Source organism: Ursus arctos, unplaced genomic scaffold, assembly GCF_023065955.2.
Source record: "Ursus arctos isolate Adak ecotype North America unplaced genomic scaffold, UrsArc2.0 scaffold_29, whole genome shotgun sequence".
Lineage (NCBI taxonomy): Eukaryota > Metazoa > Chordata > Mammalia > Carnivora > Ursidae > Ursus > Ursus arctos.
Window position 1 is genome coordinate 12990235 of NW_026622974.1, and position 20730 is coordinate 13010964.

At 44.3% G+C, this 20730-nt stretch overlaps 1 protein-coding gene across 1 annotated transcript; it reads right to left on the bottom strand.

Annotated features, from left to right (window-relative positions):
* Positions 1-610: 610 nt before the first annotated feature.
* Positions 611-19523, bottom strand: LOC113261185 (glutathione S-transferase A4-like). The gene is made up of 7 exons (XM_026507237.4): positions 19373-19523; positions 10413-10519; positions 9010-9061; positions 6349-6481; positions 4080-4221; positions 2687-2818; positions 611-895 (listed from the first exon to the last, which is right to left on the bottom strand). The coding sequence occupies exons 1-7, from the start codon at positions 19446-19448 to the stop codon at positions 773-775; spliced, it is 765 nt and encodes a 254-aa protein (XP_026363022.4). The 5' UTR covers positions 19449-19523; the 3' UTR covers positions 611-772.
* Between the last annotated feature and the right edge of the window lie 1207 nt (positions 19524-20730).

Genomic DNA, 20730 nt, shown 5'->3' on the forward strand with positions numbered 1-20730 from the left:
GACCACAGAGCCCCCACCGGAAACCACAGCTGTGCCTGTTACATCACCCTGCACGGCTGTTCCATCCCCTACCACACAGGGCCCTGATGTGGGGCCGAGCTCTGAACTACCCGACTTGGGAACACCATACTTACCCTTAAAGGAGAAGAAATCTTTGGGTCAATTTGTATAAATATTGGTTATATCTTAATGTCAGTGTTACTTGTCTCAGCAAAGCAAAACCCAGTCTCAGGTGGCTCTGCGTCTAATGGTCCAAGTTTTTTTACAGTCTCAGAATGATGTTTCATGGACATCCTCTGTTTCCCCATCCTTTCTCTCGGGATTTACTGGCATCAGCCATCATCTTACTCTTGATTTGTCATTTGTCACTTTTTTTCTATCCCAAGTATTCAGCGTTATTGTGGGCGTTGGGGAGATCCTGGCCCCTAAATCTCTGCTCATTCTTCCAACAGTGGTCCTGATCTTGGTACAGACAGTAGGAACAGTGCCTTAAGTGGGCCACTGCCCTAAATACATCAGCCTCCTATTTATTTACACAGAGCACTGATTTCATCAAAGTTGGAACCATCATCCACAATTGACAAGCTTACAAAAATGTCACACATCAGAATGGTTTGGTATTGCATTTAATTGGTGTTTGCTGTTGCATGGCTGTATGTTTTTGTTCTTTTCAGACACTTGAGTCCTAGAATCTACCATTTGCTTCCATGGGCAGCTCGCACGATGCTATGACTGGATCATCCCTGTTTGCCACCGTTAAGACCTGCTGCCGTTAGAAGTGCAGGACGCTTCTGACCACTTTCACGTAGTGGCTGTCCGGGGGTGGCTGCCTCTGACTCCCAGGCTGCAGAAACTTCTTAATTGTAGGGATGTTACTGATTCTTGTTTTAAATGCCTGAGACGAGAACCCGTAAAATCAGAGCCTCAATAGCAGTCGTGGCCTTTAACAGAAATCTGTCACGGGAGGAGGGTACTTAGACTGTCAGCTTATGGAGCCCAGTCTGTTGAATCTGAGTTAATCCCTCACCACCTGTTTGCTGGGTGTTCCCAGAAAGGTAATACCATGGCTAGTGTGTTTAGCGTGAATTAAATTATCCTCTTAAAAAATCATTGTCACCATAGGTGGCACATATTAAAAAGTCCAAAAAATTCATATTCTTTGATCTATCGAGTCCTGTTCTAGGAATTTATTAAAAGGGTGAGCAAAGAAATCATGTTAAGAATGGTAGTACAGTGAAAAATTGGAAATCACTTATATTTCCAAAAAAAGAAAACTGGTTATATAAACTATGGTATGTCCCTACAAGGTTTATAAGCCAGTAATTTAAAATGATATATATAAAAAGAAAGAAGAAGGTCCCTGTATTGCCAGGGAAAGAGCTCTAGAATGCACAGTTTCGTTTAAAGAAAGAAAAAAAAAAAAGCCTAGGACAGAACAGAATATATTTGCTGTTTTGTGTAAGAAAGCCAGGGGCGAGGATGAGAGAGAAATAGGTATTCATATTTGCTTGTATCTGCATAGACTGGAACACAGGGAGGGTACACAGGAAACCAAAAAAAAGTGTCTGTAGGGGCAGGAAGGGGGGAGGGTAGTGGTGGGAATGAGCTTTCTCAATTTATGCCCTTTTTATATAGTTCTGATTATTCAAAAAGATGTGACTCTATTGCCTAATGAAAATAAAATAAAATAAAACAATATTGTAGAAGAATATTTGTTGACATGTCAAAACATTCATGGTAATTTTTTTAAATGTTAAAAGAGGGCCACAAAACAATATTTAGTATGATCTTATTTGGGGGGAAAATGTAAAATAACAAATCTGAGCGTCTAATGCAGTATCATTTGGCCAGTTAGGTCTTTTCTTTTTTTGTTTTGTACAAATGCCAAATGGAAAGACCTAAACTTTCATTTCTTTGGTAGTAAGAAAAAAAATACTATTTTTAAACTACAAAACCTATGGTCACCTCTTAGATAAAATGTTTCTAAGGAACTGGAACAGAGGCCAGCTCATGTCTGGCAGTGGCAGGATTGAGAGAGGGAGGTCTAAGGACGGGCAACGCAGGAGGAGCCAGGCAGTGACACCCAGGCAGAAGCTCTGAGCAATTGAGGGACATGGTGGGGTGTCCCCGGCATCAGGAGCACTAAAGGGGATCAGAGTTGTCAGGTAGGCTCTGGGGAGGGAAATGACAAAGACAGACTTGTCAGCCTTGCTTCATCAGGAAAAAATGCTTAAAGAACTAAAAAAAAAAAAAAAGGAAAGCACTAAATGTTTATGATAGAAACCAAAATAACCTATCTTTTTCCCATCATAAGGGTTTACTTCCTAATGATCCTGTAGCGTGAGGAGAAAATTGCCAAGATGAATAAAATAATGATTTTTAAAATCTTTTGAGGGGCGCCTGGGTGGCTCAGTCGTTAAGTGTCTGCCCTCGGCTCAGGGAGTGATCCTGGTGTTATGGGATCGAGCCCCACATCAGGCTCCTCCGCTGGGAGCCCGCTTCTTCTTCTCCCACTCCCCCTGCTTGTGTTCCCTCTCTCTCTGGCTGTCTCTCTCTCTGTCAAATAAATAAATAAAATCTTAAAAAAAAAAAATCTTCTCTTGAAATTGACCTGGAGATGCATTTCATTTTAGTCTTCATTTCTATTCACTTTTTCTTGGGCTTCGTGTGGATGTGAATACACTACCTTTAGCAGAGAGAAGTCAGAAAGAACAGAAGCATCAAGTTCCTCCACCATTAAAATCGCTTCTAACAGTTGTATGTCCGCCCAACTGAATTTGTTGCCAACGAGAAAATCCTCTCCATGATCTTTTAAAATCTACACAAAGAGAAATAACGAAGAATATCAAATAAAAGTAAAGACTATTTTGCCTGGCTAAGCACTTATAAAAGCAGGGAGTGTTCTGTACAGATCAAATTCACTAAAAAAACCTTTTTCCTTGATAATCTCCCAAGACTTCGGGAAAGGATCAGGTGAAACCAACTCTTAAACATTCTTAAACATTGCTGTAAATTGGCACAATCTTGTTGGAAACTTGTCAGTGATTATCAAGACATTCTGGGTAATGGAGTGCTGGCATGGAGCTCTCTCATTAGCCTACAGCTGGTGAAGTAAAACTATACCCAGCAGTATAGGGAGACACAAAGGTCATGATTAGTTAGAATCAGGCTACATACCACGAGTAGAAAACAGTACCATAGAGCCCATTTAACATTATAACTCAAATAATCATACTAGTTTTTTAAATGGAAGGCATTTCAACAAGGAACTGGATCGTCTAGGACTCTGAGGGACTGGCCAAACTCTTCATTATAGACTACTCAGTAGTAAATCATTCTTTCTTAAGCCTTTATTTATGGAGCCCGCTGCTAACAAGTCTTTCTTACCATGCCCCATGCTGTCCTATAAGTTTGGAACCTTACCAGATGTATTTCGAGGACATTCGTAATTACTATTCACTCTAAAATGACTTCGGAAAAGTTGTAAGTTTAAAAGATCTTGTCTTTTGATTGAGGCATGACTGGCCTCCGATATCGAAGATAAAGCAACATCTCACACTGAATTTAAGGTAGTGACGCCCTAGGCGGATGATGGCTTATTTAAAAAATCAGAACAGAAACGCTGTATCCTTTCATCGCATTTGGTTTTTTCCCCATTCTGTTTTGTTAGCGGTTCCACATAATTACGTCATGTCATTTGCTTTGGAACCCTTACTAAAGTTTTGGTCCAAGCGCAGAAAAGCGCTACCATAGCTTATCTTTTCGGATATTCACTCCTGAACTATTCTTCTCAGCCACAGGAAGTAAATCCTGGACCCCTGCATCCCGGAAAGCGTCCGTGGGACAACTTGCAGTGGCCCAGAACTGCATCCCAGTTCTCGCCCCTCTCTGGAATTAGAGGGGGAACCGGGGACCGCTCGGAGTTGTCAGCCCCGCCCCCACGCCCCGGCGCCCCCCGCAGGATCTGCGCGCGCAGCGGTCGCCAACCTCGGACCCGGTCTCTCGCGAGAGCACCCAGGCGCCACTGCCCCGCTGGGGAGAGGTCTCGTGCCGATCCAAACCGGATCCCTGTCGCCTACCTTTTCAAAGGCGGGGAAGTAACGAGTTTTCGCTCCCTTCACGACTAAAGCAAGATCCTGCTCTTTTTCCGCGGGGGGTTTGAACGCAGCCAGCGCGATCATTAGCATGAGGTCCAGGGTGCCGTCAGTGTACATGTTGATCCTGACAAAACAGCGCGTGACTCGCGTTTCCACGGGAACCTATAGCGTATGGGGGCTTCCTACGTCGCCACTGCGGTGGCGTAAATGGGTATGGGGCAAATGACTTTTCACACCCCTTCCTTTAAGATTCCATGCTCAGGAATGATTTCTGGAACCAGAGCCATCCAAGGGACCAGAGGATACGAGGGTCTCTGGATGAAGGGATGTGGGAAAAAATTAACAAGTGCCTCCAAGTTGAAATCTGCCATAAATAAATAAATACATTATTATGGTTTTAAAAACCCAACCGCATGAAGTTTACCAGAAGGGCAAAACTATTAGTACCAGAACCTTTTCACTTCTTCAGGGAAGATACATAATTTAGCAGGTCTTCCCCTGACCTGGCAACTGAGAAAGAAAAGTTTGCTTTCCTAGTCAGGTCAGACAGATACCTGGATTTCATTCTCTAAAATTTTCCATTCATTGACAAACACAAAAGGTTAAAAACAACAACAATAACCAAGAATGGTAGATATATTACCATCGATTATTGGCATATTGGTACAGTTACGCTGTGCAAATTATCTCTACAACCAGTGTGCAAACATTAAGGGTTGCTAATTGTCTTATATGCTAATATGCCAATATATGCTAATTACCCAACAAATTTGGTTCAGTGGTCATCTTTTTGGTTCAGTGGTCATCTTTGTCTTTTGCTTTTTAACATATATAAAAGTGTAATTTACTTTATTGTCCTCTTTGAATAACAAACCGTTTTTCTTATAGGTTAGATTGTTACCTAGCCCGTCTCCTTTAATTGTAAAAAAACAAACACATGCATCAAAACAATGTGAAACATTGCTTTTGCATATTAATACTTATTTACATTATTATAAAAGGATTCTTTTATAATGTGCACACTGTTTGAAATCGCTTCTCTTGGCATATACTTTTGGGACTACAGTTAGGAAGCCTAAGTTCATTTTAAAGTTGGAGCAATGGAAAAGTTGGGGTTTGCTACTGCTTCTTATGGACTTTGCTCATTCCTGTGATAAACTCTCTCTCCTTCTTCTGAACAATTGAACTTGGACCTTTCTCCCACCATACCTTCTATATTTTTGTATGGACAATCCCATAGTGTCCATGCTTATGGTGATGAGATTGCAGGGGCCATCGAAATGGCCCTTTGACCCCAAAACCAGATAAAACTTTAATAGTTGTAAGTCTTTGTTTTTGTCTTTAATTTACTTATCTCCTGTAAAACTGAACCATTCTTGGGAGTAATAATCCAGCCATCCTCAGGCAGGCCTAGCATAGTGCCCAGCACAGAGTAGATGCTTGTGGTATATATGTGCAAATCATGGACACCAATCTTCACCCTCCAGTAATTGTGATAAAACTCGACAGCACCTTCCATCAATGGATGGGATGATCTCATGACCTGCTTTGACTAATAGAATGAGATGGAATTGACCAGTTCTGAGCCTAGAACTTAAGAGGCCGTGCGTGCTTTCAGTCTCTCTCTTAGAACCCTCCCTAGCTGCCCCAAGAACAAGCTTGGCATGACAGGATGAGAGATGCATCGCCTATTTGCCCCTCAGTGGATACCCAACATCCAAAACCAGAGCCTCCTGGCTGACTATTGGTTGACCACAGACCATATGAGTGAGTCCAGCCAAGAGGAGTCAAGCCGGGCCAGATATACCAACGCCCACATGACACAGTAATAAATGCCTGCTGATTTAAGTCACTGTGTTTCAAGGTGATGTGTTACACAGCACAATTTGTGGTAATAGACCACTGATACAATGCTCAATGTTTGCTGAGTCAGTCATTTCCACCTTCATGTAGAATAGTTTACCAGGTCTTTTTATGAGAACATATTTTGTTAGGAGCGGGGAGAGGTTATGAGAATGTTGACTGCACACCACCGTGAGTAGTAAAAAGGAAAAGCTGGAGTATTTATTCGGTTATGCACAAGACATATGGGTATAGCAAGAACATCTCCCCTTTGTTCCCCCTTACCTTCTCCCCCCGTCGCCCCCCCCCCCCAGTCTAGGCCAAAAGGCTACAGCTTCACTGGGGCTCAGGTGGTGCAGGACTAGAGAGCTTGGATAAGAATCAAGTACAGATGTGAACACTCTGCTACCTGACTGTCTCCTTCAGGTCCTTCCCATACAAGTCGTACTTGGCAGCAAGGTAGCTGAGGATGGCTCTGGTCTGCGTGAGCACCATTCCATCGATTTCTATCATAGGCACTTGGCCGAAAAGCAAGCGTCCATCTGGGGATTGAGCAAAGTGAGGTTAGGATACTCTCCTTCCATGGTCCTGGTAAGCCTGCAGGAGGGTCTCTTCTAATTTTGTGGAGTGATTTTTGTTTTCATCCAAAGTCAAGAGTTAAAGACCCCAGTTGTTGAGGAAATGCCTACCATTGGCTTTATGGAAAATCTGAGATTTGTTTGATGGTTTCACACATTTTTGTGTGTTGGTTAATCATGATTGTTTAAGATGCTGTACATTTACTATTACTGTGTTATAGTGTAAGTGCTTCTGGTTCTCAAAGTTTAGGGTGTATGAGAATCATCTCAGGGTGGTGGGTTGTTAAAAATACTCACCCCACTGCCCAGATATTTTGATTCAGGGGCAGAGTCTGGGAGCCTGAATTCTTTGAAAAGCACAGCAGGTATCTCTCCAGGTCTGTGTGGCAGCAGGACAGAGGTGACAGCAAGAGCCCAGGCAGACCAGGTCCAAATACAAGCTTTAGCCCTCCCCAGCCATGTGACTTTACGCAAAGGACTTGTCTGAACTTTAGCTTCCTTTGCTCTAAAACAGTAATAATGTCTAGCTAGCAGGATTTTTGAAAGGATGAAATTAGATAAACACTGAATACTGCCAATAATTAGTGTTCAGTAAAGTTCAATTTTCTTTGTGAGCGACTGCCTATCTAAGTAATGCATTTAAAGATGTACTATAAATAGCGCTCTTTTCATAGGGTCTTGAAGAAATAAATGGCCTTTAAATTTCCTTTACCACCAGTACATTGCTGAGAATAAGGAACTTTTTATCCAGAATAGGAACCAGACTTCACATTGGCAAAGGCCAGAATTAATTTCCCCAACTTCCAATACTGTTGCTACTTAATGAGAGGCAGTAGAGATGGTGGAGAGAAAACCACCACAGGAACTTACCGGGGAGCCAGTGTCCCGGTCTAGCTGATGACTTCAGGCAAGTCTCTGTCTTCCCTGAGCCTATTTTCTGATCTGCCCATTGTAGAGTTTCCTTGGGCCAGAATCAGATCACGCTTATGTCCATGCTTTGGAAATTTTAGTACTAGTATTAATGGAAAGACTGCAAAATCTCCATTTCCTAAAGGCAGTTCTACATTTGTCCAACACCGAATGAGCATCTAAACTGGGCTCTGTGCTCCTGCTTGTTAGTGATGCAGAAGTCCATTAGATATGATCCATGCTTCTAGGAGCTGATGAGCTTCTTCAGAAGGGTTTTTAAGGCTCTCGGATCAAGAGTATAGGAAAGGACCTTTGAGATCATTTAGCTCACTTGTATAATAGACTATGGCACTGTGAAAGCCAAGGGGGTAAACGTGAGTTGCTCGGACTCAGTCAGGAGACAGCTAAGCCAACAGAAGTGGGTCTCCTGATTCTCAGCCCACAGCCCTCTCTGCTGTCCCTCTCTGTCTCGTATTCACAAATAATAAGTAATGCCCAGGACAGTGTCTCAAGCATGAGAGCAGCATCACAGACTCAGGGAGGGCTGGAGGATTTCAGAGGCTTGCCGGAATGATCATGGAAGAGTTCCTGGAGATACATTTTATTTACTTATTCAATACCTATGTACTTAAGTCCTTCTATGTACCAGTGACTGGCCTTGTTTGGGGTGGAGTAGGGCAGAAATAAAGAGGATGCGGAGCTTCAGGGATATTTCAGACAATAAAGTTCCTGGGCAAGAGTGAGCCCCTGGGTAAGGGGCTAACCATAGTCAGCCTTCCCCATTTAGTGGGATCTACTGGTATGCTGCATCTGTGACCACAGAGATTGTTTTTATTTTACGGTAAGGAGATAAGATGTGGAGAAGTTAAAGGCCTTCTGCAAAGCCACACAGTTTGTAAATGGCAGGTCTGCTGATTACTAGTTGAATGTTTCTCCGAAAAATAATATGTGTCATTTTCATGACTTTATCAGCAATGGTGGGGACATCCATGTTTCTCTAGGTAAGGAAAGTAACGTTGTGGCTGTTAGAAGGTTAAGAAGCACTATGAAAGTACTAGTCTTTTCTCTTGGTGTGAGAAGCTTTTCTGGGGGATGGTAAGGATGAAGGACTTCTTCCGAATTTAATCAAATTTCAGTCTTTTCGATAGTCTTGGTTCTACAATTCTGACCTAATAAAATGGTATCTGTGAATCTGTTGAAACCACGAAGAAAGCATGGATATGAGCCATGAGAACTAGAGAATATCTTAGCTCAAATTCCCCTTCCCTTTTGCTCCCTCCCTTCCAACCCACAGGATCATTATTTAAGAATTCTTAAAGAATTCTTTAATCCTTTAATGAGATGGGGAGTATTGAACCAATTAGGTGGATCAAACCCACGCTGTCATCTCTAACTGAGGTCAGGGTCAGAGACTACTTGATAAGCTTTTACGACAGGGACACAGTGAACACTCAATCAGTGTGAGCAGTCCTTTTTCTAATAGTCGTCACTCCAGAGTTCTGTGTTCTATATTGAAATGAATATTTCCAGAAACAAATGTTTACTTTTTCCAGTAAGAAAACATTGAATAAATCTAGGCTCACCCTTCTGCAACTTCTCATATTGTTCTGTTGTTTCAATAAATTCTTCTTCAAACTAGATAAAAGATAGAAATTTTGTTATAACTTTAATGTTCGGGGTGGGGAGAGAAAGAGAGAGATGTTCCAGTATAAAATGCCCAATGGCTTTCAGAATGAAATTTTTTTTTAAGATTTTATTTATTTATTTGACAGAGAAAGAGACAGCCAGCAAGAGAGGGAACACAAGCAGGGGGAGTGGGAGAGGGAGAAGCAGGCTCATAGCGGAGGAGCCTGATGTGGGGCTCGATCCCACAACGCTGGGATCACGCCCTGAGCCGAAGGCAGACGCTTAACGACTGAGCCACCCAGGCGCTCCCAGAATGAAAATTTTAAAAGGAACCACAAACTTGTCAATTTCCATACAGCTGAAAATTCCACTAGTGTGTGTGTAGATTAGCTTATACGGGCATGGGTCCGGCACCCCTTTTGGGGTTTTGCCTACTTATAGGATATCCTGAACCCCATTCATATTTTCCCTTTTCTTCACCATAGCTCTGTTTTCTCTCCTAGTTCTTGTCCTTTTCACCAGCTTCCCCCAGTGATTTCCCTTTTTCCATTCCTCTCTTTCCTTTCTTTTCTCTCTTGTGTGTCATTTTCCCTCTCTATCAGGTCAAATTAAATTTCTCTTCAATGCTCATACATTCAATGAAAGGCATCAGAGGATCATTACTCAGGTGAGGTTGTCATTATTTATGGATGGAATCCCTAAAGCTTCTGTGGGAAAGAGTGATTTTTTGGTCCCTTAAACCTCAAGATGGGGGTAGGATAAGGTGAACAAAACAAAGAAGGTCATGCATGAGTCCTTGTCTTAAAGAAGATGGCCTTCAAATGGGGAAAAGAAATCTGTACCTGCCTGAAGCCAAACAATTCCAAAGAACTTGTGAAAATCTATGGAGAAGCCAATGGTTAAGGAATTCAGAATTAAGGAAAGGTCCCAGTGGGACAGACCTTTCCGAGGAGGGCTCAAGAGGAGACCAGACTGCAGCTGGGCCTACGGTTCCAGTTGGCAGCCATGGATAGAGCAAGACTGAGGTGCCAGGCCAGAACTGGAAAGACCACAGGAAATCAGCTGGTTTCAGTGAAGACAATAATCCAGTTGTGGGTCTCCTCTCTTTCCTTTGTCTTATGAGTCACCGTGAGCTCTTGCGCCCCTATGAAGCTTCCGGAACATCTCCCTAGGCTTCCACCCTCCCAACCCTGCTTAAACAGAGGACTATGATCTGTCCCTCACCTCTTACAAAGAAAGGTAGGTGGAAAGGGAAAGAGTAGATCTCCCTTGAAGGCACCATCCTAAATTTTGAAGGGGGAAGGGGACCACTCCAGTCCACCCAAATTACCTTCCTTCCTTTTCCCAATCAGAAACTGACCTCCACTCCAGCTGCAGCCAGCAGCCAACGGATCGATTCCATCCTGCCCCTGCCCCGGAAGTAGAAGAGCTTGGGTTTGGTTGCCATGACTCCAGGCTCCGGGTTTCCTGAAGGGCAAAATAAGAAAAATAAGAAAAGCAAGAGAACAATGATCACAGAAGCAGGATAGTGGTTACCTCCAGTGAGGAGAACGCAAGTTGTGACTGGGGAGGGCCATGGAGGGGGAGTCTGGAGTGCTATTAATATTGTTTCTTAAACAGAACTAATAATCAGTTTTTATAACTAGTCTTTAAACTGCATATTAATGCACTCTCCTGTATGTATGCTCTATCTCACAACTTAAGAAAAAAAGAAAGAACAAAAGATACATATCAAGGAATCAAGGTATTCCATAGATTTGAGAGACTGTCCCTGGTATTTTGAGACAGGAACCAGGAGTTAAAATGATGGCTTCGGGAATGATTTGCAAAACAAAATCTTGTCTAACAGTGGCAAGGAGCTGGGCTGGTTTGGACTGAAATGTTCCATGGGAGTTGGGCACACTTTCGTTTCTGTCACAACACTTTTCTGAAAGCTGGGACAGGCACAGACAGAGGTAGGCTTAGTCAGGACCAGGATTCTAGTCTTGATCAGCCACTAGGGAGCCAGGCAAATGTAGGCCCAGTTCAGTAAATCTGTCTGCCTGCGTGTCCTCATCTGCAACTGGCAAGGATGGCGCAAGGTGACCCGCAACCTTTTAAAGAAGAGGATAGAGCTACTGCGAGCACACCCGATCGCATTTTCTACCTTGCCGTGGCGAGGGCCACAGTGGCTATTATGTTAGTGACCCCTGCCTGTCTCACAGGATTACTGAACGTGCATTGAGAATACTAAAAGCTCTATACCAACTTAGAGGACGGCTGGGTCTCCTTTCCCCACATTTGCCACTCCGACCCCATAGGCAACAACGCTTACTTCAAGGATATGGCCAAAAAACCAAACTGCTGGCACAGGCAGTGCGCATGGAGTGGTGGCTGGAAGGGTGCATGCACCCTCGGGGTGACACACGGCTCAGAGAGACTGACCTCAGCTTCCCAACACAGTGCTCACCATGGTCCTTCGCCCACTAAGCCCCACACTGCCAAGTATCCTGTCCTAGCTGGGATTCCACTTGAGGATGCTGCCTGTGCTAAGGAAATTCACAAGAAAGTTAAAAATCAGAAGATCAGTAGCTCGGTTGATGATGAAAACTTTGCGAATACCCACAATCATATGACAACAAAGTCACTTGTGTTCACAAAATCTTACAGGTGTTTTGAAGCAATGTTGCCCACAACCACCCGCTTTTCTTATATCTTAGATTTACAGTTGAGCTCTTGGAAAAGTTGAATTCCTTTCCTTCCCCCCCTTTTTTTTAATTTGGAAGGCTTCACAAATACGTGCATCATCATTGCATGGAGCCAGGCTAATCTCTGTATTGTTCCAGTCGTAGTGTATGCACTGTCAAAGCCACACTAATTCCTTTCTTGCTCTGGTCTTGTCATGCCCTGGGCACTGCCTCTGTTGGGTTGATGTCAAGATTCATTCCTTTGAAGTTGCCTCTTTAGCTATTGAGTCTTGAAAGTTTCAGGAGTTTCCTAAAAACCCACTACTTTATTGTCTTGGGAGACACAATGATTATAAAGGCCCCCAATTCCCTGATTAGAGAAATAGGTTTGAGTGTAGTAACGCACTACTAACACACCTTAGAACGAACCTTACAATAAAATCAGTGTGGAGAAAATATGACAAGAGGGAGAAGAGAAATCGTGGCTTTGTGTTAACCTCTCCCCAGTGAGAAAACTCTCGAATTCTCTGGTCGCCTACAGGGTCCCGAGTAGGATGGTTAAGGAGCGAACGTAAGCACTGTTAGACGTCAGAGGGAGAAAGCATAGCAGTTGCCCAACATGCCAACACACAGCAGGATACGCGTGCCCAGTGGGTTCCAGTGCTAGAGAAACTCACATCCACACGGGCCACGTTTAGGGTACTGACCGGGTGTCGGGAAGGCTGCAAGGCAAACAAACAACTGCAAATATCAACAGCAGCACACTCCGGGCAATTCACAACTGATTCAAGCCCTTACTCCAAGAACCCCTTCCTGTCTGTCTGTCCTGCTGCCTTCAGGCAAAAATAAAGCAATACTGGTGAAGTTAAATATCACTGTCCGTCTTGAGGAGCTCCATCTCTCACTCTCTGCTTAGCACACAGAACTCCAACCAGTTTGACCCCTTTCCACCTGCTCTGAGAGACGGGGATGAGGCTGTGAATCTGGCTGGGGCTGGTCTCGGGTAATTGGTGTCGTTCTGTGTCCTTGAAACCCTCAACCAGTCCAAATTCTGTTTGAAATAAATCTTACAGTGAAAGAATGTGGGACATAGGAACACCTGTGAACACCCTTTTTATAGTAATTCTATCCTGCTCCCCCAGTTAGCAAAAGCTGAACGTTATCCTTTGGTTTTCACCGTGGGTCCAGAAAAGGTCATGTCTGGTAGCCTCCAGAAAGCTGCTTCCAAGCAATGAATGGTCACTTAAAATGCAGGCTGAATGGTCTTTCTTTTGACTATTCTCTTAGTTTCCTAGCCCCAGACTGCCCCGAGAGAGAGATACCTAACACGACTACTGAGTGTCGTAACATGGAGGGCTCCAAACGTCGTTTTTGTTCCAGAGACATCAGTGACATCTCTCAGATGAAAGGAGAGACAGCAAAATGTAGTCCTGAAATGGTCAAGAGAGGGCAAGCTTCTTGCTGGCATGGCAGAAGCAACACTCAGAGGGATGCAGAGATATGAGCCCTCGGAGGTGCTGGGATAAAACAGTGGGGAGCTGGCAATATCAGGTAGACGAGAGTCTGAATACCTGCAATGGAATGTGCTGTGTTCCGTTGGGAGGGAAGTTGTCACTGGGTGAGAAGGGAAAGCTGGGCTCCTTAGAGCCAAGAATCTACCAAGAATGTAGATTGACAGCCACCCTGGCTTCACTGGGAGGATGAACACAAAGAAAGCTGAGGGCATGGATGGATCTGGTCCCATTCATTTACAGCCCCTCTGCAGGCATGATACCCACCTACGTCCAGACCTCAAATGGAAATGGTAGCTGTGTGTTACTATGCCCATCTTTCAAAGGCAGGGGGCTCTGGGCTTTAGAGTCATGAGTCCTCACTAACGTTGTGCAACCTTTTCCCACCTCTGTAACCCTCGGTCTCCTAATCCTTAGAATGGGTGTGGTGGTTGCACTACTGACCTCAGAGAGCTATTGTGAGGACGGAGGACTGAATAAAGTAATAGATAAAGTACATACCACAGTATTTAGTCCATACCAAGTAGAGTCCTCCATGCTTCTCTAAATGAGTTACAAACAGATTTAATGTTTTCTTAGAGTTTCTTATGCTGATTGGCTTGTCTATTAGTTTTACTTGTGATTTAAAAGTGTGCGTTGCAAATGCTACTGATATTTTGTAAAAGGGAGCCAAGACTTTTGTAACCTTGACTCAATACTGCAAAACAAGATATTTTAAAATAAATCTGATGTGACTTTTGCCTTTGTTTTGTGACTGTGAGTATCACTGGAGCTTTCTCATGGTTTGCTGCTAAATATAAGAGTATTTAGGGGATTTTATGTGACGCCTTTGTGCCCACCTCTATCCCCCACTTCACTTCTGCTGGCCCCTTTCGCATTCTCGGGGCTCGTGGGAAATGGAAAGATGTATCTTTGGAATCCAGAGTTGAATGACAAGGGACAGGATCACTCCCCTCCCTGCCAGCACCTCTAAACCTTCCCTGATGTTCAAGGGAGCCCTAAAAGCCCAGGGTTAGAATAAAGGAGACCCCCCTCTGATAAACAGGACTGGAGCCTGCCACCCTCCCTTTCTAGTCCAAAAAAAGGAATTTTTTTCTCTAGTTATTAATAACCAGTCACTCGAATGATAAGCAGTCACCACTTCTTGTAAAAATCTGGATAAATGTTTGTGTCTCCCATGAACAGCCCGTTCTGGCCAGCCAGACCATTCCTCATCTATCCACCTCAGCTCGATGGGGTCCTAAAGTGGGCTCCTAGATGGCTGATGGAGGTCTGAACCGGGCGTTTTTAGGAGCCACACCAGGACTCCAGTCCCTACCCCATACCCTTCCTGGGAGCAGCTGTTTCTTCTGGAAGAGCTGAGTACAGAGAAGGGACCCCATACTGCTTACAATCTCATCCCAGCCAAGGACCAACGGCTCCCCCTGGATTCTGCACTGCAAAACTCCAACGAGGTGGCAGGGGTCAGGGCATCTTCCTTCCGTCTCCTAGAGAACCAGCCCAGGTCTATCCCAGACACATTGGTTACACAGAACATACTCTTATACCTCAGTGTGCCACCCTGAGATGCCAGTTTCTAAACTTGCTAAAGTGTCTGTGTTTGCTCTTTCATTCTTTCCTTTAACATCAAACATTGATTGAGCTCCTCTTACGAATACAGGACTAGGTTAAGCACTTCAGGCATACAAAGATAAATAAGATCTAGTTCCTGCCATCAAAGACCTTACAAACCTCACACCTAGTGATGGAAACATCCAGACTACCAAGTTGTAAGTCAGGATGAAATAGTGTTTAAGAAGAAGTACAATATGGTATTACAAGAACTGAACAGAGCCGTACAGAATGAGCATATATAGGGGATGCCTGGGTGGCCCAGTCGGTAAGCCTTTGGCTCAGGTCATGATCTCAAGGTCCTGGATTGAGCCCTGCTTTGGGCTCCTTGCTCAGTGGAGAGTCTGCTTCTCCCTCTCCCTCTGCCCCTAATCCCACTTGTGCTCTCTCTCTCTCAAATAAATAAAATCTTAAAAAAAAGATGAGCATATATAAATACTAGTCTGTCTGAGCCCTGTCCCTTCCAGCCCCATGGCACTATAGGTTAAGGGCCTAAACCAAGTCTTTCAATACTTTTTCTTTGACTTTTAGTGAATTTCAACAAAGATTACAATAAACCACAGCTTGGTAATACAGAAGACCAAGTTTGTTTGTGCTTCAAAAGTAAACCCAATTATTCTCATTGTTAAAAAAAAAAAGGACATTGTCAAATCATGAACAGGTGCAATGGAAATATTTGTTCTTTTCATGAGAAATAAAGGGAACAAAGGAGAGTTTTCTGGACTTCACCCAAAATGCTGACACTCTGCGAGCACAGCCACTGGGAGATCCAGAACCCGAGGTGTTGAGCTCACCATAAACTCACACCCCAGTCTTCAAGTCTGTTTTTTGTGCTGCTAATATTGACCAACAGATATGTCCTGAATTAAACTTGGTTCACCAACGAGGCTTCCTGCATAGGGCTTATTACTTTGGGAACTGAAAGTCACCTCTTAGGGTTTGCAAACATCCCCCATGTGCAGCTTCACCTGAGATTAGCCGTGGGATGCACCCCCTGCCCCAGAGCCCAGGGGACCTATGCCTAAGGCAGGGGCAGCAGAAATCAGTGACATAGCTTCACAACTTTTGGATAGTCAGAGTGTGGGCCTTGATAAAAAAAACATGCCCAAAGTCTTCTAGAAAATGTGGAGGGTGCCTGGGTGGCTCAGTCGGTTAAGCAATCCACTCTTGGTTTTGGCTCAGGTCATGATCTCAGGGTCGTGAGATCAGGCCCCTTGTTGGGCTCCATGCTCAGCGTGGCGTCTACTTGAGGATTCTCTCCCTATCCTTCTGCCCTCCCCCACTAAAATAAATAAATAACATCTTTAAAAAAAAAAAAGAAAGAAAGAAAAGAAAATGTGGAAGAACTCATACCTGAGTACCAATAAAAGCAAAGACCTAAGTTGAAATTTGAGCTCTATTTCTCACTTGAGCAAGTTTTGTCAACTCTGAGCCTCAGTTTCGTGATTTGTGCAATAAGACTAATAGTTCCTAATTCATGTGGGTAGTTATGAGGTGGAAATCAGATAATGTGTGCAAATCACTAAACACAGTACGGACTCAAATAATGACGCACGCACGCACACATACGCACGCACGCATACGCACGCACGCATACGCACACATACATCCGTATCTCCAGATTCCAGCAACATTCACGTGCGAGAGAAAAGAAGTGAAATTTGCTTCTGAAAGGAAGGGAAGGCATTCTCTAGGAGTGTGATTTTGGACCATTACCATTGGCTTCACCTGGAGGCTTGTTAGAAATTCAGACGCTAAGTCCCTGGGTCAGAGCGACTGAATCAGAGTCTACATTTTTCACAAGAGCCCCAGACCATTCACTTGTACATTACGATGAAGTTTGAGAAGCCAGGTCTGGAGCGAAAACTCAACAGAACTGCATCTGGGGCTCAGTGAGTGGCCATAGGTCATTCTTCTCGGGGACTGTTGTGCAGACATAAATTGCAGAGGATGATGTTTGAAAAATAGGGTGAGCAAATGGTGAAGTGCTGGAGTTGTGTGTGGTTCAGAAGAAGGGGCAGAGGAAATTCGGGGTAATTATAAGTGAATTTCCCATGTTCAGTCATTTTTGTTGACCCGCTTTGGGGAGATGCGAGGCTTTCTTCAATCCCCAAGTTTAACCAAGTAGCAGGTGTGTAGCTTCCTTCCAATCCTGGGGCAGGTCTGTAAGAAATGTCAGGTGTCTGAACTATAAAAATGGGGTTGGTTCAGAATTTGGTAATCTCCTTCATTTCTTCCAGTTTTAACAGTCTTTCTCATCTTATGTCTCTTCCTTTATCTTCATTCTTTGCCTTACGCTCCTAACTGCAGAACACACACATTGGGAAAGCAGCCAATCTTTTTGGGGTGAAATTCTACTGCCATTCTAGATAATTGGGGCAAAATGGCACACATTTTTTTTTTTTATCAGTTATTTGAACAGTTAGGCGAAAGGCAGGCTTTTATCGAATTTTCTGGATAATGAAAATTTTAAGGGGTTACATTTAAGAGGCTGCCAGTTTTAGCAGATGTTTTGGGCCAGAATATAAGACGTCAATTCTAAATCTATTATCAATAGAGATAGCTGTAACATTTACTTTGGCTTCTCTAGTGGATCAGAATGGCCAATCTTCATTACAACCAGCAGGTCAAAATGTGTCACTGAGACCAAACAAAACAAAACAAAACAAAAACAACCTCTCCCAGATAACCCTGTATTCCCCACAGAAGTTAAATTTGCCAGACTGGAAAGATGTAGCATCATTGTAGCCCTAAGTACATACTGTTTCAGACAAAGAATATGCTCGAGTTGGAAAATAGCAAGTAATGAATCATGGAACTTAACATCAAAAACTGGGGATGTACTGTATGGTGACTAACATAATATAATAAAAAATATTATTTAAAAAAAGGGAAATAGCAACACTAACAGCATAAGCAAGACTTTCAGTAGAGCTTTGAAGTATGGCTAAATATAGCCTTAAAGTTACAGTCCATTTGTAACAGACTAGGAATTACATCTCTTCTATTTTCCTAACATGACCTATTAGCAAAATACTTAATTAGTCGATTTGATATGTTGACTAGTTGAATTGGACATGTTATCGAAAGCTAAGTGCCCTGCATGGGACTAGCGCTTCCAAAAAAAACAGCTCAAGTACTTACCTGGCATTTTTAATACACAAACAGCCAAACGATACTCTGAGTGGGGCGGGGGTGATGGTTACGGAGTCCCACCTCACATGCTATGCAATTTCTCCAAAAACCCCAATATTTCAGTTTCAGAAACTGTATTTCCTTTCTGTTAAGGTCTAATGGATCGACTCACGTTTCCAAAACTAATGAGAGGTCGATGTACACACCCAGGCTTATAAACCGGAATGAAAAATATACCCAAGCCACGAAAGAGCCGTTCACCTGCCCAGATGATGGAGGCTGCTGGGAGAATAAACGGAGTGGGCCACCACCTGCCCCACTGCTGTTCAGCGATGGGGACAAGTCCTAGAAAAATTGTTTCAGGGCTTGACTAGAAACTCCTCTGTTTTTCAACTTAGCACAGACACCCCCCCCCCCCAGGGATGCAGAACCCCAGAGGGAGGCCCCCGTGTCAGATTATTTAGATCATGTCTTCCAAGCGTATGTAGACACCTAGGGAAGGAGATTTAGTCTGTTAGGCACCATGGCACAGAGTGGGCGCTGCCTGTGTTCTTCTCCTCAACTGCATACAGAAGTATGAGATTTGGGGCGCCTGGGTGGCTCAGGCAGTTAAGCGTCTGCCTTCAGCTCAGGTCATGATCCCGGGGTCCTGAGATCGAGCCCCACATCGGGCTCCCTGCTCAGTGGAGAGCCTGCTTCTCCCTCTGCCTCTGCCCCTTCGCCCTGCTCATTCTCTGTCTCTCAAATAAACAAAACCTTTTTTTTTTGTTTTTAAAGATTTTATTTATTTATTCGACAGAGATAGAGACAGCCAGCGAGAGAGGGAACACAAGCAGGGGGAGTGGGAGAGGAAGAAGCAGGCTCATAGCGGAAGAGCCTGATGTGGGGCTCGATCCCATAACACCGGGATCACGCCCTGAGCCGAAGGCAGACCCTTAACCGCTGTGCCACCCAGGCGCCCCAAATAAACAAAATCTTAAACAAATATATGAGATTTGCCTGAGGAGGAAAAAATGTGATGACTCAAAGCTTCGATTCTGCTAAGCTGTGTTATTTCCACCAATCAGCTGAAACGCCACTTGACTCTTACATATTTTTGAAATTACATTTAATGTGTGATGGGGGTGGGGGGCATTTTAAGGTCTCATATGTATGTCATGCATTGTCAATGAGTCTTTAAAAGTCCTTGTCTAAATGGACATTTGCGATCTCATTTTCATGTACGCATCTACTCCCTATAAAACGATGTTCCTTTTATTTGATCTAGGCAAGATTAAAACAGACATTAAATTAGCCACAAAGTTAAAACAACTGCTGACTATAAGCTGCAAAATCGGCCACAAAATATAATTATCCAGCCACACGCAAAAACAGTGTGTAAGAAATTCCCCACTAACCTTCTGTCTTCCTGGCTCTCCTCTTGGGGTGCTGCAGGGGGATCAAGTGAGGGTTTATAACTCTTTCCTGTCCCATTGAATGCTCCACCCAACTCAAGGGATTAGCCAACAGAGCACTCCAGTTCGTACACACCTCTGGGGCTTCACTTTACATCTGTTGTTTGTGTATTTGAGAGTGTATCAAGTTGCCCAACTAAGAAGGATTTCGCTGGCTCCCGGAACAAACATTTACTGAGCACCACTCCGTGCCAGGCACTCTTTTAGGCCCTGGGTCACGGCAGCCCCGATTCCGGCACCCGTGGTGCTCACACTCTAGTTGGGGAAGACGGGCAGTGTCAGTGTATGAACAAATCAACATAGGGCATTAAAAATAATAGTAGCGACGGAGGATGATAGCTGATGGATGTGACATCTGTAACAGAAATGTTGTAAGGGACCAGAAGGAGGAATCGGGAACACTCTGTTACAAGATACCCGTGCTACCCATCAGGTGTCTTATTCGAAAGTGGTCTTCGCAGAGCTGGAGATCTGTACTGCAGACTTTCTGAGCGGCCGGTGCTGGGTCGCAGACTCATTAAAGGCTGCACCCCCCCTTCTCTGTCCAGACACCACAGCCCCTGTTGTGTTCTGCACTTTAACCTCACGGTTTACCTGTTGGGACTGGAGTCGGCGAGCTTCCTGGTCCACGTGCTGGGGTTCAGCCCTGAATCCTCCCACACGCTGTTGTTTTTGAGAATCAACCGTTTCTCGTGTCTGACCTCTTACTCTAGGACCAGAGTCTGGTGGCTCAGGAAAATGCGGGTGGGGTGCCGTGGGCTGAGACTAAAGGGTAGGAGTCTGGACTGAAAGGGGACTGTGACAAAACTGGGGTAATGCCACCCGAGGCAAGATGGGGGAGGAGACTTGTTTTCAGTCTGGGAAGGGCACGGCAACATTTAAGGACATGCACCTGCGGGCAGGAAAGACGGGGCACCTGTCTTCATTTGAGACCCCGTGGCCTCTCGTGTTTATTGCCTCTGATTCTCTGAGTCAGCGCAGAAGCCAACCTTTCTCGCTGGTTGTTTCCTCGGAGCCAGCCTTGAGGGCCCTCTGGTGTTGAAGAGAAGCACAACCCAATGATTACAAAAGGCTTAGCGTCCCGATGATACCAGGCAACGGCACTGCGTGGTAAAATCGCACCCAAACCAGAGCACAGCGGCAAGCTTGCGGCCACCCACACAGCTGCAGAATACGGACCCCTGCGTGCTCTCACGTCGGCGTCTGGCTGCTACGCGTAAACTGATCGACATCGTAAGTATGAAGGGTTTCTCTTCCCTGGAGAGGTTAGGAGCGGTCCGAAAGACCCTCGCTTCTGACGC

Coding starts and splice junctions, on each gene's coding strand:
- LOC113261185 (XM_026507237.4), bottom strand. CDS start 19,448: ATGGGACAGGAAAGAGTTATAAACCCTCACTTGATCCCCCTGCAGCAC. Junction 9,062..10,412: donor TGGCTGCAGCTGGAGTGGAG/GTCAGTTTCTGA, acceptor TCTTTTATCTAG/TTTGAAGAAGAATTTATTGA. Junction 4,222..6,348: donor GACCTGAAGGAGACAGTCAG/GTAGCAGAGTGT, acceptor CTGTTTTGTCAG/GATCAACATGTACACTGACG.